This window comes from Oryza brachyantha, chromosome 9 (assembly GCF_000231095.2).
Source record: "Oryza brachyantha chromosome 9, ObraRS2, whole genome shotgun sequence".
NCBI lineage: Eukaryota > Viridiplantae > Streptophyta > Magnoliopsida > Poales > Poaceae > Oryza > Oryza brachyantha.
Window position 1 is genome coordinate 11903578 of NC_023171.2, and position 17521 is coordinate 11921098.

Below are 17521 nucleotides of genomic sequence, written 5' to 3' on the forward strand. Positions count from 1 at the left end.
TTCTCATATAAGTGAATTTAGGAATATGGAAAAAACGAGTTCAGTGTTATAGAAGTGAATTTAGTAATGTGGGAAAAAGAGGAAGGGAAAGAGAAACGCGGTCGTCTCATAGTCGACTTTTAATATTTACTGAAAAAAAATTGTTCTGTGAGGTGGATACTTATTCTGCCTGCTCTAAGTGATTAACTGAAATTGGGGTAGTAACCAGAATAAAGAGAGTAGGTAACTGTACAAAATTGCATGGAGACAAAGTCACACGGATCAGTTTGTGTTTACACATTCAGACATGCAGTGATGCAGATCGCAGTGACATTACTACATCTTACCACTACAATAAATCAAGAATCGATTGTGCCACAATGGTATCATACCCATATTATGGTTGAAGACAGCAAATTCGTTGCGTGTACAAGTATATCGGCAGTTTATTTGGAGGAATTGTGGGTACATCACAACCACCCATCATTTTCCCATTCTAAGGCTAGTAGTTCAAACTAACAACCTACTATGTCTATAGTTCTATGGCTCCTGTGGATGAAGTATGTACAATTTATACAGTTATCTACACAGGAAAAAAGGGTATAGAGCAGAATGAAATAATGCTAAGTTGCTAACATGTCGAGGAAGTAACACTAGTGTTTCATGCCGATTGCCAATGTTCTGATTATTGAACAGCAAGCATACTTCTTGCCAGATGCTTTCATTGGCTTTGGTAGGAAGTATGGCCTCCGATGAAGGCAACATCAGAGCTAACAATTATTCTTGACTGGGAAGTGAGGATGTAAGCATCTCTGATGGAGAACCCCTTGATGATTGGCAATGGGAAGCCTCGTGTGAGATACGAATTCACATAGGGTACAAACAATCTTTTCAACAAGATCTGCATCACGCTCTGCAAATATAAGAATTAAAATCATATTAGTCATTAAGGAGTTAAAAAAACGATGTTCACCGTGATATTAAATACAAGTGCAACTCCACAAGTAACAATCAAGTGTTTCCTCTTATACTAGGGCTGCGTTCGGTAGCTCCCTTAGTTACCTTTTCTCTCTCGTTTTCTATACGCACGCTTCCCGAACTGCTAAACAGTATATTTTTTGCAAAAATTTTCTATAGGAAAGTTGTTTTAAAAAATCATATTAATCTATTTTATATTTTTTTTAATAATTAATAATTAATTAATCATGTACTAATCTATTACTACGTTTTCCGTGTCAGGAATAAGTTACCTTATCCTCCAATACCAAACGCGGCCTAGGTAAAAGAACTCCATCAAGAAGATATTTTGAATCAAAATTGCCTCTTCTTTTCAATAGGTTAACACATGTATTGTTACTTGTTAGCAGCGCAAAGTCCCTCTTAGAAATTATCCATAAACACGATTCCCAAGCTTAATCAGTTCAGCCTTTTTTTTCCTTTTACCCCCAGGTGGTGGAGAGGTATAGGAGGTCCTATACATCTCCCAAGGATGGGAGAAATCCTCTTCTATATAGTTCAGTGGAATGCCATTAAACCATAGAAAGGGTCAAATTACCTGAATCATGAAGGTATGGAGTTTGCCAACTTCACTCCACTTCAATGTGAATGAGAAATAATCTAACTCAACTCTTCCAGCAAGATTGTTCCCAGAAACCACTGCAGCTCCGGAAACAGCTACTGACTGTGGAAGCAATATGTGGCAGAGGTAAGCGGTAACAGCAATGAGGTGACAATTGTGTGTGTTTCCTCATGTACAAACACATAAGTATAATGGAAGTTCAATTGTAAATCAATGGATAAAAAAGAATAAAATTATAATCATAACACAAAATACATGTCATAGTTTCATTTCTGTGAAATGCTGAAAGGCAAAGACAATACAGACAAGATAACAATTCTGACAGACAGTGCATTATTAATCCATTCTGAAATGTTTGCCTTCCATGAGTCAAGCAACTAGTAATCAAAGCGTTAGCAGAGTGAAACTAAAACAAAAAACTCACCACTGATATGCACGCCACTGGAACTATCTCATCAAAGTCCAAAACATTAACTGTGACATCTAAATCAACTGTGGCATCAATCCTGCCCACATTAATCCTCACAGAGGGAGGTGAAGTAGCAGAAATATTCAGCAGCATACCATCGTTGGGGTATTGTTGATACAACCTTGGAATCAAAAACCTCCAAGTGGCAGTGTTCAGGAGGAGCTGCTCAGGAATTTTATCCACCATACGTTGTAGTAAACCAGCCTGAACAATCCAAGTACCATGTCAATTAGAACAGACGTTTTGAGATTAGTAGTTTCTAACTTCAAACATGGAACATATGAAGGTTCAAATTAGCCACTTTGAACTGACACAATCAACACAATATATTTCTTTTGACAAAAACAAATTCATATAATCATTTACACATCCACAGTAAGGCTTTAAGCCTTTAGCCATGATAACAATCACTTTTTTATGAGTTATACCTAATGAATTCTAATATACCTTGAAATAGAGAGCTGAAGCAGAGTTGAAAACATCTTCATCCAATGAAATCCATAGCATTTTTGAACTGCTACCAAGAGGCGGTACATATTTGGCACTTCCAAAATGCCTGTGTCTTAGAAGTGCAGTTTTACCAGATGGAATAAACAGTCCATCTATATCAAACTCAACAGAGGAACTTTTGAAGAGTGGATCATTAACAAATGTCACATTCATAGCAGCGACGCTATCAACATCAATTTTCTTTGGAAGGCTTCCAAGGAACGAGTCAAGCTTTGATGCACCCTCCATTATTTTGCTTGTGATTGCATTTTGTACCGATGATCTGATATGATTGCTGAAACCATCTACAAACCTAGAAAAGGTAAAAGGAAGAATTATTAATCAATATGGATTAAAGAGCATCTGCTCACTACAATTCATTTAGCACAGAAGCACCTAATTAACTTCAGATAAATATCAAGAGTATTCAAAAGACACAGGACAATTATTTTGACAAAAACTCACATGATATTTGAACCAGAGAGATAAACACACGTGCTCTATCTATTTCTGATGTTAACAAAAATAATTTATAGAGCAACCTCGGATGAATTGAAATGTTTTTGCATATGTAAAACTGTGAAACTGCATACCCCTGATAAAGCCAAGATGCTCCTCCGTTCAGTGATATGTCCAAGCTGCTCATATTACAGCCACATTCTATAACAAACAGCTTGAGAGATCCATTTTGATTCTTTATCCCCATGGAAATCCCAACATCCATCCCGTCAACCTTAACGAAAAGGAATCATGAATTCATCTTGTACCTTCGTATATATACATATCAAGGGCGTCTAATACTTGGACAATACAGGTAAATAATTGTAAGTGCCAGATATGTAAGCACAAAACTAAGTAAAGCAGAGAACGATAGTGTGTCAAGGTGCTAAGAACACTTAAAGGAAATGATAAAATTGCATATGAAAAGGTGTAATGATGGTTTCAAAAACAGCCGTATATGAATACTTTTTAATTATCCTACCACTACATTGTTTCGGTATAAAATTTTACAAAACACAACTAAGACATTTTTTTTAAAAAAAATAAGTAGCTTATAGTTCCAACAAATTTACTGATGGGCATATGGGATATCTAACTTAATGAAATGCTGTTTGCCTTCAGCACAGCTGTAGTGCTGATATCTAGGTTCATAGCATCATAAACTTGAGCTAAAATGGTCTAGAGAGAAAGTTAATTAAGAGTATCTTAAAGTGAATCGTAAGCACGTATGCCATGCTGCTACTAATAGGTAGCTCACATCTCACTAGAATACCAACAAGTAACCGGTTTGCCGATTCATGTACCGACTAAGAGCAAGTATAATAGCAGGCTCTAAGTCAGCTGAATGCTGATGTGGAAGAGAGAAGGGATGAGAGAGAGGAGAAGCTGGCTATAAACTTATAGGCAGCTCAAGCACAAGAACCAAGACACCATGTGAGATAGACATGTGGGTCCTGTATTAAAGAAGACTACAAAGAATCTTATGGCCAGTTTGTTAGCTATATTATTAGCCTTGCTCTAAAGTGTGTTCGACTGGAAGGTATCTTCAGTGCCACTCAATTTCAGACACTAACACTAATTTTACTTCTGAACAGTGAACACTAACACGTTGATCATTTCATTCATGCCTTTCAGTCAGCACCACCAGCTCGATTAAAATAGAACCCCTGTAATCTAGCAGCATCTCTCGGCTGAAAAAAAAAACAAAGGGAAGCATGATGACCGCTACCCCTACCTGAATCGAGGCATTACCGCTGTCAGAGATCGTAACGATCCAGGCGCTGTACGAGTAACTCCACCGCATAGTCAGATTAACGCTGGACAGAGAGGCGGCCACCACGATCCCGTCATCCCCGACGGCGGCGGTGGAGTCAGCGACCTCCAGGCCGTCGAGGACGATGCCGGAGGCGACCATGTCCACGGTGCCGATGACCGGGATGCTCACGGACCTCTCGATGTCGGGCACCTCCAGGGGCGCGATGGCCTCCGCGGCGCGGGACACCAGCAGGTCCTTGACGAAGTCGAGGCCGGACTGGGAGATGACGGCGGAGATGTGCGGCGACGCGGCGGCGGAGAGGAAGGTGGGGACGACGAGGAGGAGGAAGGCGGCGGCGGCCGCGGCCGCGGCCATGGCGGCGCCGGCTACAGCGAGGGCGAGGCGAGGAGGCTAGGATTGGGGAGTAGGCTGCGTCGGTGGGAGTGGGAGTGGCGTGAGGGAGAAGGAGGCATGGGCGCCGGGGCCGGGGCTCGCGGCGGGTTGGCACGGTCGTCTTCTCCGGTGATGGCTGCATTGACGTGGCACTGTGGCAGAGACGTGGCAGAGCGGGGGACAGCGGCGGATAAATGCCCACGCCTCGGTATATTCTGCTTGAGTAAAAAAACGAAATTACGCATTGTTACTCTAAAAATCAAATCGAATTTTTAAACACATAAATAGAGCATTAAATATTAATAAAAATTAAAATTAATTATACGGGAAAAATCGTGAGACAAATCTTCTGAGCCTAATTAGTACATATTAGCCATAAGTGCTATAGTAACCAAAAGATGCTAATGACAGAGCAATTAGACTCAAATTATTCGTCTCGCGGTTTTCAGGCAGAAGCTGAAATTTGTTTTATAATTAGACTATGTTTAATAGTTCAAATGTGTGACCGTACGTATCGATATGACCAGTCTCCTAACAATTTTTAGAACTAAATGGAGCCTTATATAGATAGATTTTGGATTTTAGTTGACATGTTTTCTATAAAAAAAACTATAAGCAAAAGATCAACATCATACCCAAAACCAGTTTGATGTAATTGTATTATTCATTGCACCATACCCAAAACCAATTTGATATCCCAAGTTTCATCCTTTCTACCAGGGATTTTCATCCTTTTCACCGGGTATTATGATACTCCTACCTTACCGACACTGATCACACACGATAAGCTGATGCAGACACGCGGGTGACGATGCGATAGCGTGCACAGCCTTCGTGATGACTGGCAATTTTACAGCACGGCGCGGCGCTCACCAGCGCCGTCCAAATTACCCGATGGACAAATCTGGTCCGTCCATCGGTAGACCGGCTCGGCTCGCCAAACCAAACCAAACCAAACCATCGCCTCTCACCTTTCTCTCTCCTCCGTCTTCCACCAGTCAGCTTTCCCCTTCCCGAACCTTCGCCCACCTCCGCATCTCTCTCTCCTCCCCCGCGGTCGCCGCCGCCGACGACCCCGCCGTCTAGAGCTTTTTCCAGAGGCGCGAGGGGGGGGGGGGCATGGCGATGCAGACGGGGTTCGCCACCTCCAAGGTCATCATCCTCGTCGGCGCAGGTCGTCCGCCGCCACCGCATCCGCTGTCTAATTCCTGTGTGATTTTTTTTTCGATGCGGATCATCTGATGGTTGATCCTGATTTTTTTTGTGCTGCTGCAGGATTGACGAGCTCGATCGTGTTGCGAAATGGCCGGTTGTCTGAAGTTTTGGCGGAGCTCCAGGTTGGTGGATTTTTTTTCTGATGTTGCGCGTTCTGCAGTAGTTGGATTACGGGCATCTGTATTTTCATTGATTTTTTTTCGCGTTATTGATCATCGGATGATCGAAATTGATTCATTCGGTAGTAAGGTGGAAATACAGAAGGTGTTACCCATGTGTGATTCAGACACCGCTGTGATTTACTCCGTATAAAATCAGTTCGTGGGAGTCCAAATTCTCAAGTGAGCTACACCTAAAGTTGCACCGATGGCCTCCACATCAGCACATGGGCATAAATTTGTTAATTTCAAAGTTGAACCTGCTCTATCATGCTCATAAACGTTGAGGCGTTGTGTTTCTCATTTAGTAATTCCTTAGTCCTTACTTTATGAAATGTATGACAAATGCTTTTGGTGAGACTACGAGGTCTCATTTTTCACATAGCAAGTTGATGCACCAATTGGAATGTCATGCTTAAGCCTTAAGCTATCGCTCAATAGTTTTTGTAGTGTTTGCCAAGCATATCTATTTTTTATGATGATACATTCTCCGTCTTTAACTTGTAATCATTCATAAAACCTTAGATGTTTATTGAAGGTGATTGTTTTTCTTTGACCTGTTTTTAGGAGCTTACGAAGGGTGTAAATCAGGGAGAAGGTTCAAGTGCCTATGACATTGCCCTTCTGCAAGCTCAGGTATGCAGCTGTTTATATTTGCTGAAACTAGAATCAGCAACTGCATGGGAAGTTACAGATGCAGCCTTCAGTTTCAGTAAAATCAGTGACATCTTGTTTTATTTTTTGTGCGCTGGTGCTTGACTGCAGATTCGAAATTTAGCACAAGAAGTTAGAGAATTGACTATATCCAGGCCTATTACCATATTGAGTGGCAGCTCTGACTCTGGAGGTATGTGCTGGTTTGATCCTCTCCTGATTCTCTTTCAGTTACACTCTTTCTAGCAGTCATGTTAAGAGTCTACCCATACAAAAACTTCTGTTACACATTCACATAGATTATTCATCAATCTAGATATTTGGATAGGTAATTACTTTTAACCCTGTGCCCGCTCTCCGAAAATCTCTTTGGTGAAAAGGTGGTTGTGATCATTCTTTTGTGTTAAAACTCATTAAAGAGTGTCAATCTGCGTCTACTCTAATTTAATGTTGAGTGTCCATAAAGCTGAAATGCTTCAGGCATGTGTCATGCCAATGTGATAGAAATGCTAGTACATTCCGCTGTTTCTCATAACATTTACCTCTCAATGGCTACTTATTCGCATTCAACATGCACATTTTTTCTTACTTGTGTTGTTTATTCACTAGGATTTGCATACCTTTTGCAGGCAGTCTATCCTCTTACATACTGCCTGCAGCTGCAGTTGGAGCAATGGGTTACTGCTATATGTGGTGGAAGGTATAATCAGGAATATACGAGTTCATAACTTCATATTGTAGTCTGTCAACAGTTTTTTCCTGACCATCAATTCATCTTATTTGCAGTATGTTTTGCTAATAGATTCTGATTTTCGTCCTTGCTTTCTTTCTCGGCAAACACCCAATATTGCCCTGATGTCTCATCTATATCCTTTTATAAATTACTAACTGAATAAGGATAGCAAAATTATGTTCCCCATCTGATTGTTGCCTCATTTTTATAGTCATTTAAAATTAAATATCTCTTAAGAGCTATGCTAATTGTCTCTTTCTGTAAAGTATTACGTGCACCATTGCACTTATGGTGCCACATTCCGTCCTAGTTGTTCTATGTGGATCCAACTGTAAATATAGTTTGCACCCTTATATGTATTTCAGGACACTGCAAATAAACTGCACTTTTAGTTATTATGTTATAGCATCTAACTATTCCTGTGACCAATCATCCTATCAAGATTCATTGTTTTTTCACTTGAGTGGCACTTTAATTCTATGGATTATGTAGGATTTAAGCAAAAGCATAAATTCCGTTGTCCCCTAATGATAGCCCCAGGCTGAAATTCTTTTAATATGAAATTTGCTTTGTAGACTAAATTACTACAATAATAAGCTATGTGTGTAAACTTTCATCTATCTTTCTCTGGCTTTCTTACACCCTAATATCTTCATGTAGGGATTGTCTCTCGCAGATGTCATGTTTGTCACCAAACGCAACATGGCCAAAGCTGTGGAGAGTATGTCAAAGCAATTGGATCAAGTGTCTTCAGCATTAGCCGTATGCCTTATACGCAGAATTGTTACATATTCTAGCTTTATTTCCTTAAGCTGACTATTAGTTTCTAAATTCAATTAATTCCAGGCAACAAAAAGACATCTAACTCAGCGCCTGGAGAATTTAGATGGGAAAATGGATGAGCAGGTGGAGGTCTCCAAAGTTATTAGAAACGAGGTTTGTTGATTTATGATGCTGTTTAGTCCTGCAAGTTCTTGCACATGGAAATTTCTTAAATTTTCTTTGTGGGGGTGATAGGGTTGTTTTTTTTCTATCGCATCAAATCTTATTAACACATCAGACAATTTATTACATGAAATTGTCTTTCTACCAGTAGATGCATGCTCTTATTGGTTTGATTTCTGTAGTCCCATCTGGAAAGGTGGATCAGGATTTTCTTTGTCATGACAATGTTGCTGCCAAAAGCTAGAAACTGTGTGCAATACTCTAGCCAGTAAGCACTTGATGTGGCTGTTATAGGCTGTGCATCTCAGTCGGGTGGAAATCTGGTTGTAATTATAAACATTGATGGTGTCTTCCAAATGATCACTTCTGTACATAAACCATGAAATAATATAATGGATAAAGAATAAATATAAGGACAAGACTAATATTCATCGTCTCTTCAATTGCACTAAAATGTAGCTTTGACGAAGCTACTGTAAATCTTCAACTGCTCATTCATAGAACATATACTTCTACAGCATTTTTCATTTTTCTTCTTGAGGACTACGGAAGATCCATTCTTCCCAATGATATGCAAAAGATGTGATTCTGTTCTGTATGCACAGGTGAATGATGTCAAACATGATCTGTCTCAGATTGGATTTGATATTGAAGCTATTCAGCAGATGGTAGCTGGATTGGTAAGTTCTATCATTCTCCTTGAGGTCTTGAGCACGGAACCCTTTGCTTATCCTGACATTTTTGTTCTCTATTTGCAATATCAGGAAGGGAAGATTGAGTTGCTTGATAATAAACAGGTGGCTAAAAATACCCATAAATGTTAGTGACCCTTCAGGTGTTGAAATTTTCTTGCCCTAACCTCTTGTGTTTACTAACAGGATGCAACTAATGCTGGTGTATGGTACCTCTGCCAAATAGCTGGAGGTCTAAAAGATGGAATAAACGCAAAGTTTTTCCAGGTGGGTAAATCATTTATGAAGGGTCAGGATTGCATCCAAGGTCTAAAGCTGCCCTATCTTGGATAATTTTCTTTTGTTTTGGCGAATACCCCGCATTGTTGTTTGTAACGATATTTTTCTTCTCTTCATTCAACAGGAAGCTAACGAAAAACTCAAGCTTACAGAGCTGCTTAAGTCTGAAACAAAGGCAGTGAAGGTAATGCACAATTTTCAGATGTTAGTCCTCCATCCAAGTAATTTTGGTTTCTTTATGCCATCTATGCATATTTACAGGGGCTTGAATTTGTTCTGGAGAGCAACAAGGAACAAAAGGTAATTGACTCCGAGCCAAATACCGCCACGAAAATTGATGCTGAAAAGCCCGTGAAAACGGTTGACGGGCCTGTCAAAAGCGGCGCGGTGCACAGGTGTAGCAGATTCTCGTTCCGTAAAGAAGGCCTCGCGTTGTGATAAAAAAAACCTGTCCGCTCGGCGATGTACATTGTCTGCCTGATTGTTTTGTTGGATTTAAAATAGAAAATAAAACCTATACCTGGAGTGATTGAGTGCTGCAAACTAGGCAGGTACGACGCACTATTCTGACGCAAAATGCACGTGGTTCAACCCACATACACTATTTTTCTTGGATTTTGATTCATGTGATCTCATATATTTTGATTTGATGTGCCTGTACACAATTGATTCGAAACGATCACATGCATGTTACCTTGCTCATTTGCAAACAATCTCTATCCCTGGACGACCGGATGTTACTTGCAGACGGAGGGAGGACCAGCACAGCAATTCTGGTACTGGATAAATACAGATAAATACCGCTGTCCGTGTACAACATTTCTCGTTTATTGCACAAAGCATAGACCATTAGTCGTACGCCACGTATACAAAAATGCAGTGAAGCAATGGTCCTCAATGCCGTGTACAACAATTACTACACGTCCTAGTAGCTAGTATTGACAATCAGCACGGAAGAAGAGATCTTCTCGCCTCCTGGAAGGAGATCTCCGTCCTAACCAGGACCGATAAGATAAGATGGGAGTTAAGCTACGTTCCTCCCACTGCTCCATCGTCCTTGGACGTCAGTCTGTTGCTTGTTGTATAAGGCCAATCTCAATGGGAGTTTTATAGGTAATAAATAGGGTTATATGTAGGTATTTTTGATGATGCGGTAAAGTTTTAATGAAGAGAGAGATGAAATTAGTTTCATGGGAATGAAACCTTCTGTACACTGTTACTTAGACAGATTATGTCTTGCATGTAACCTAGAAAACAACAATAGATGAAACTATATATTGAGAGATGGGTGTTTCGTCCTAGTTTCAATTTTTTTTAAATAACATGTCACTCTAGGTAATTGTGTCCATAAAATTTGTATTGAGAATGCTCTACCAGTACGTATGACAGGTGGAAAAGAACCACTGCAGACAGGTGAAAAAGATCTTCCTTTTTACTGTCGTTAAGCAGCTTCTGTTCTGCACGTCGTCACTGTCTGCTACCGTTGGCATTTTTAAGCAGGTCGGCGTTTTCGGCAAAGAAAACGAAAAAAAAAACCGTGTATACTCTCTCCGTCTGATATTAAATACATTTCTAAATGTTAAAGATCAGCTATTTTATTAGAGATGCTCTTAGGTAGTAACTCTAGGGTTTAGCCATTTAGATTGTTTCACCAGTCTAACGGATAGCATGTTGGATCTCCTATTTTAGCTATATTTACCTAAAACTTTATGAAGGGGTATAGAAAGTTTATTGGAGATATATTTTTTTTCTTAACTACTTCAAAACACAGCTGTCCATTTTCACTCTCCCTCCCGCCGGGCGTACCAGTAAACTAGAAAAAGAAAACCAACCGATGTTTTCTACTTGGAATGCCAACCACAACCTATTTCTATTTTCTAATGGGTCTACAAAACATCCGATAACCTATTATAATACGGTATTTCATTGCACATACACATAGTAATACTAAAAATAAACCAAAATAATTACATTAACAGGTCAAAACAAGAAACAAAATTTTATCAGAGAAATGGCTATTTTGTTGCTATAATCCAGTCCGAGACAGTACCAATAAACAGTGGCGGATCTAAAATGGAGGCGGCGGAGTCTTGAGCCCCTGTTACCTCCGTTAAAGCTATTGGAGTCCATACGAAGATCCCCTAAAATTTTATGGCAAATATCAGTAGAAACGGGGGCTGAAACTCTATCTAAATTTGCTGAAACTTATTTAATTTGTTTAGACCTTCTAATCTTGTTGGCTATAACCGTCACTGTCAATAATCAAGAACATGCTACTAGCCTACTGCTGGTCTACTGCTGCTCAACGCTGCACACTGACTGTAGTCTGACAAAGCACGGATCCCTATCAGTCCCAAATTAACATGGTCATGGATCATCGAACAAGGAAATCTTAACACCTGCTGATGGAGGCAAAAAGTCAACGTGATGCGTGAAGCAAGCCGCAGATTTTTGAATTAACGAGGCTAAACTATAGTTAACGAGGCCCATCTGACACAGAACACCACACAAAGATAAAAAATATTGCGTGTTGCACGGTGGATTAAGGGCATGTTCAACGGTAGAGCTCATTGTACGCTCTAACTCAAGCGACGTCAGCAATAAAAGTTTATTTTATAATAATACGTATAAATGTAGAGTCAGTCAGGTATGATTTCTTTATTAATGCAATAAGATATTTTTATTGCACTAATTTCTTTTTATACACTCTCATGCAATAAAGTTTCATTTAATAAATACTAAGAGTCGACTCTAAGCCGTTTCCATGCATGACAACAGTTTTTCTCTCTCCTTCGCTCTCTTTCCTCCACATCATCAAATTCGCTTACATGGCGATTGAGAGAGTCAGCTAATAAACACTTTTGTACGTGCCCTAAGAAACGAATTAAGCAGCTGATGTATGCAACCAACCTTGCCATACATATCCACACTGTTAACATTTGCTTGTGTTCCTTTTTTCTAGTGCAGGTATAATAAAGATGACCTAAACAAGTTATAAAGGAGTTTTACCTTACATTAGCACTGAGTTGGAGAGTAGAGAGAAAGAAATAGACTGCATATCTTAACCCAGTTTCTATGAGAGAATGTGGTCTACTATATATGCATATATACCAAACTAAACTATTGTATGAGTATACCATTGAACTGGTTATATATGATGTAGTAACAAAATTTACAACCAATATAATGTTAGCTAAACTACTACTCCTTTCGTCCAGAAATAGAAAAATCATGTCTATAGGAGTATCTATCCTAAAAGCTAGCGTCAAAGCTACCACCCACTCTCAAGTCTAGGACACCAATTCTCATGACATATATCTTGGTGCCAACAAAGTCAAAACCAGCAGCTCAACAACACAGGGCCGGGGGCACATAGGAACAAAGCATTAATGTTAATTATAATATTTGGAGTAATTAATATACTCACATCTGATAGTATATATCAATATGATGCTGTGTGAAGCTAGCTAATTAACCACTGCAAGTTGGAGTAACGATCCATCTTTGTTGCTGGGTAGCTAATTTCGCGGCACCGCACGCTTGCTCAGGGAAACCAACGGATCCCGAGGTCAGTGAATTCCGGACGGTTGGTCAAGTGTCTCTATGGTTGGGCCTGAGCCTTCCTACCAATGCGTGCAACTATTGGCCATGGGAATAGCACCTAGTATTTTTTTTTTGAAATTACTAATTATATCTATTTTGCATTATAAAATATTTGCACTACCTCCTTCCTGTAAAGACTTTATTTTTAGGTATCCTCGTATGTCCTACATATATTCTATATCTTGAGTAATTATTGCATTGGAGTTTAAGGAGGTGATCATCGCCAAATGACATATTTACAAATAAAAAGTAATTTGTAAATAAAATAAAAGCTAAAAAAACTTTAAATGTAAGGTTATAAATTCAAATTTTAGCTTCTAAATATAAGCATATACGAAAAGATAGGGCTGTAATAAAGTGAGGAATATATACATTAGAATTTGGAAAAAAATATGGAACATGCATTAAGGTTTGGAATAGTGAAGGACGTTCTAGTGTTTATTGCTTTGTATTGGTACGCGTGGTGTAGCTTAAAAATATTTTTTTTGTACGGGAGAAGTATTACTCGCTTCATTCAAAATAATAGATATAACTATTTTTTTTATCTTGTAATTAAGATGTGCATGCAAGCATATATTAACTAGCATACCGCTATCCTCTAAATTTAATTTATTTAAATTTCTACATGTATGTATATCTGCACCAATATAAATGAGGTGGTCAATGGTGGATTTTTGGGGGCTGGTTACCTTCTTCCTCCTTCGTCCCCCCTCTCCTTCTTCTCCTCTTCGTCCCCCCTCCTCTCCTTCTTCTCCTCTTCTTCTCCCTTCTCCCTTATTTTTCACAGGGGATCCAGCGTTTAGGGAGACCGGGGCTGAAGCCCCGCTAGCCCCCCGCTAGATCCGCCATTGGAGGTGGTTATAATTTTTTTGGGTTTTTTTGTCAGTGTAGTACCTTATATTTTGAAACAGTATATAACAACTTGTGTGTATATTATCAAATCCATGAGCTTTCGGGGTGGTTAGGGTCATGCTCTTGCAAGCAAGATGTTGGGGGTGTTAAACATATCCGATGGCTAAAAAATAGAAAATTTACCTCCCACATTTTCTATAGACAGTAAGATAGCAAACCAATTGGCCATTTGAGTAGTAATGGACATATAAGCTTCGTGGCCATATAGCAAAAAAAGGTAGTTTCTTATTGGTCTATCAGGAGCCTCTTTGAAACATAATTTGAAAAATACAAGATAATACAAGCATACGAATAGAACTTATTTCCAAATATAATCCTACCAGGTTCCAACGAACTTTAATTATAATTGGTGCTACTCCCTCTGTTCCATAATACAAGACACAATCACCACTAACCTAAAAACCAAGAAAACCAAGAAAGAGTTATATGCATATAAAGTGGTTAGATGTTTTTACGATGAAAAATATGCTTTAATACATACTTGCATGCACGCCTTATATTATAAGACAAAGTAAACAATAGGTATGCCTTATATTATAGAATAGAGAGAGTAGTTTGGTGCAATTACTTTCCATCAGTTTAAATCGTATCCCTGGTTGGCCTGGAAGCATAATGTTATTAAATTGTCAGTTGAAAGAATCCTTTGTAGTGGAAATGGATTCAGAGACTGTTAGGGAGCAGGCAACATTCAGCAAGCAGTGAAGAAGAATCCAGGGAAACAAGCAACAAATAGGATGGACATGTAGATCACCAACGTCAACGTGTACCTTAAGGGTTGGAACTTTGAAGAGTTCCATCAGAAGGGTCCAATGATAGAAAGTACGAAACAAACATATAATTACACTCGAGAATTGCAGTATAGTCGTCAACCACCACCTAATCATGAAGCTCTCACTCCCAACTGAACATCAAACTGTACGTGGTACTGGGGGTTCAGTAGTCAAGAGCGAAGGCTGCACGCTAAAGGCACCGATCAAAATCCAACGACAAAACGAGAGCAAGACAGATTGGGAAAACCAAAGTACCAGCATATGTAGCGGTACTACTTTCATATTTTTTTTGCTCCATTAATGGCTCTTTTCAAGGACGATCGATCCATGATGGATCTAAATGCACGCACCGCAAATTCTGACCGCAACTGTTGATCTGTAAATCTACTTTTCTCTGTACGTAAACCCCTTCTGTAAACAACATCACGAGAACAGGGATTCGTACAACAACACAGTTGATGATGATGATGAATTGAACATACATTAATTCTTCCAATAGCCATGTATTGGTTAGAGAGATCTGAAGAACGCATAGTGATCATATAGGAAAAAACGAAATCAATGCAGAGATATACAGTGACCGTCTTGATCTTTCTTCAATGACCCATATATATCTAGCAGAAAGTAGTTAATAACTTGCCTAAACGAAGCTCTGAGTTAACAAGAGAAACACATGCATGCAGATGAAATACTGCAACCGGTGAGAGAAGAACCGTTAATTTTTTTTCCATGGAGAGGAAAGCTAAAGGAAAGTACTTGAACAGCAGAGAAAATGCCTGGCTTTCCCTTGTATGCCGCATTGCCGCTCCGGCCGCCGGCCGACGGCCGAACCCACCACCACCACCACCATCACCATTTCACCAAATCCTCCTTGCGGAATCACCAAAACTCCCCTCCATTTCTTGGCTATCCTCCCTGCTAGTCTAGCCCGGAACACAGACCCACCCAGTCAGGCGAGCAGATCACCGGACCGACCGGCCCGCTCGCCGGGTCGCCGCCGGCGGCGACCAGGCAGCCACTCGACCATTGCAGGAGACGACGGCATTGGGTCGCTGTTCCACAGTGCCCTCCTCATCGTTGCTCATGGGAGCTGTCGCTCCGCCGTCGACGACGAAGAAGAAGAAGAAAGGTCTCCCCTCTGGCTTTTACTACCTCTCGACCTCTGCAGATTTCAGATTGCTGCTGTGGGCTGCCTGCCGCGCTCGATGTCTCGGAATAATACTCAGCTTTCAGTGGCTTTTAAAGACGGGGGGAGAAAAGAAAAGAGAAAACGGCGAGGTCAGCTGAGCCGGCGCCGGCCGCGCGCTGCACGGGCATATGTCCTTGCGCGTGCCAGCCAGCCAGCCCACCCCATCGGGATCCACAGCGCGCAGGAGCGAATCAATGCCTGCGCGCGGGCGATCGAGCGCCCGGCCGGATACGTGCAGCGTGCAGCACGGTTGTCAAACGGAGCCAGTAGAAGTAGGACCGTAGTGGATAGCCGGCATAGAAAACGTGGCATAGTGGATTATTATATGATTGATTAATTATTAGGTATAAAAAATTTTAAAAATAGATTAATATGTTTTATATACAATTTAACTATATATATATATTTTTATAAAAATAATATCGTTTAGTCGTTTAAAAACATGCGAGTGGAAATAACAAAATCTAGATTATTAAACCCATGTAAAGAACACGGCCTTAGTAGAGATGAAGAGAGTGATTGTTTAGGCTTTTATAAAAAAAATATAAATGATATATTTATAAATTAAAAATAATTTATGTATAAAACTTTTATATATATATTCTTAGCAATTTAAAAGTCAAAAGTCAATACTGAAATAAACTTCCTTAAGCCCCCTAAATCTACTACAAATTTAAATTTAAGTTACAAAATTTAAATTTTGTCTTATAAACATAAACGGAAGCGAAAAGTTAAACGTAGAAAACGGCAATCAAAATTCTCCTGAGCGAGCGTTGCTCCTATAAAAAGTGTCATCGCTTTTTACCATTTTCGATTTTAAATCATACTTATATTATATAGTTTGGTTTTCTAATTCATATCAACTTCGTAGTCTAGTTGATACTCGATGGTTAAATTTGTAAACAACGTTGATTCCTAACTGATTGGAGCGTCATTTCTGTAGACATGCTACCGGTTCTAACTATCTTTAGCCGTGAGAACCCCCGCGCGTACCGGTACGAACACGTTGGTTTCCTTAGCGTGACAGGCATGCAGGGCAGGCTGGATTATTCGCCCGATTGCACGTAGTACCGCCGCCCGTACGCCGCGCATTTGGTAGAGACGGATCGACCGATCAACCGGGTGATTCGGTGTATCGGACAGCGGGTGCATGCTACCGTGCTACCGGGAGAGAAGATTTGCGTTGCCACGGGAGTACAGTGTGGTGTGTACCGAGTACCAGCGCTTTGGTTTCGCTGCCGGGATTAAAGAGTGGGGTTTTGCATGGGGCCACACGCTAATAAAGAGAGGGTGATTATTAGGAGTGAAAAAGAAAAGTAGGAATAGTAAAAAAAACGCATCCTTTTTCCTCCCTCTCTCTCGACGGTGAAAAGGGGTGGCGATATTTCGTTCTTCCGTATAGTGGCGAATTGGCGTGGTGACTTTCGTCGCTTGCTCCTGAAATCTGTCCTGGAAAGCGTGGAAAGGCATGCGTGGGGCGATGCCGTACGCCGATCCTTACCCAACGAGAGTGGAGTACCGCATGCAAACCACTACTACTCTAGTCCTACACCGACGACAGCAGTACCCGACCATCGATCGCCAGGATAAAACACTTTACCCCTCGTGTTGGATGGACCATTGCCTGTTTTTGCTTGGTAGCAGCAGCAGCAGCTTGGATCCATCCATCCACACGATGATGACAAACGATGGCCAGGTTCTGGGTC

At 40.3% G+C, this 17521-nt stretch overlaps 2 protein-coding genes across 3 annotated transcripts; one reads left to right on the top strand and one right to left on the bottom strand.

The window, feature by feature from the left end:
• Positions 1 to 235: 235 nt before the first annotated feature.
• On the bottom strand, positions 236 to 4861 carry LOC102702038 (putative BPI/LBP family protein At1g04970). Its single transcript, XM_006661302.2, has 6 exons — positions 4252 to 4861; positions 3110 to 3249; positions 2475 to 2829; positions 1983 to 2231; positions 1535 to 1660; positions 236 to 892 (listed from the first exon to the last, which is right to left on the bottom strand). The coding sequence occupies exons 1-6, from the start codon at positions 4645 to 4647 to the stop codon at positions 701 to 703; spliced, it is 1458 nt and encodes a 485-aa protein (XP_006661365.2). The 5' UTR covers positions 4648 to 4861; the 3' UTR covers positions 236 to 700.
• A 783-nt stretch (positions 4862 to 5644) lies between these two features.
• LOC102705839 lies at positions 5645 to 9978 on the top strand. Of its 2 annotated transcripts, none has more exons than XR_001551047.2 (12): positions 5645 to 5839; positions 5941 to 6002; positions 6606 to 6674; positions 6804 to 6885; positions 7322 to 7392; positions 8086 to 8187; positions 8272 to 8361; positions 8976 to 9050; positions 9135 to 9167; positions 9249 to 9369; positions 9466 to 9525; positions 9603 to 9641. XR_001551047.2 is itself a non-coding variant. In XM_006660690.3 (12 exons), the coding sequence occupies exons 1-12, from the start codon at positions 5785 to 5787 to the stop codon at positions 9777 to 9779; spliced, it is 957 nt and encodes a 318-aa protein (XP_006660753.1). In that variant the 5' UTR covers positions 5655 to 5784; the 3' UTR covers positions 9780 to 9978. The 2 variants fall into 2 exon arrangements, 1 of the variants encoding a protein (XP_006660753.1); XM_006660690.3 differs by having other exon boundaries at positions 5655 to 5839; positions 9249 to 9329; positions 9603 to 9978.
• Positions 9979 to 17521: the final 7543 nt, after the last annotated feature.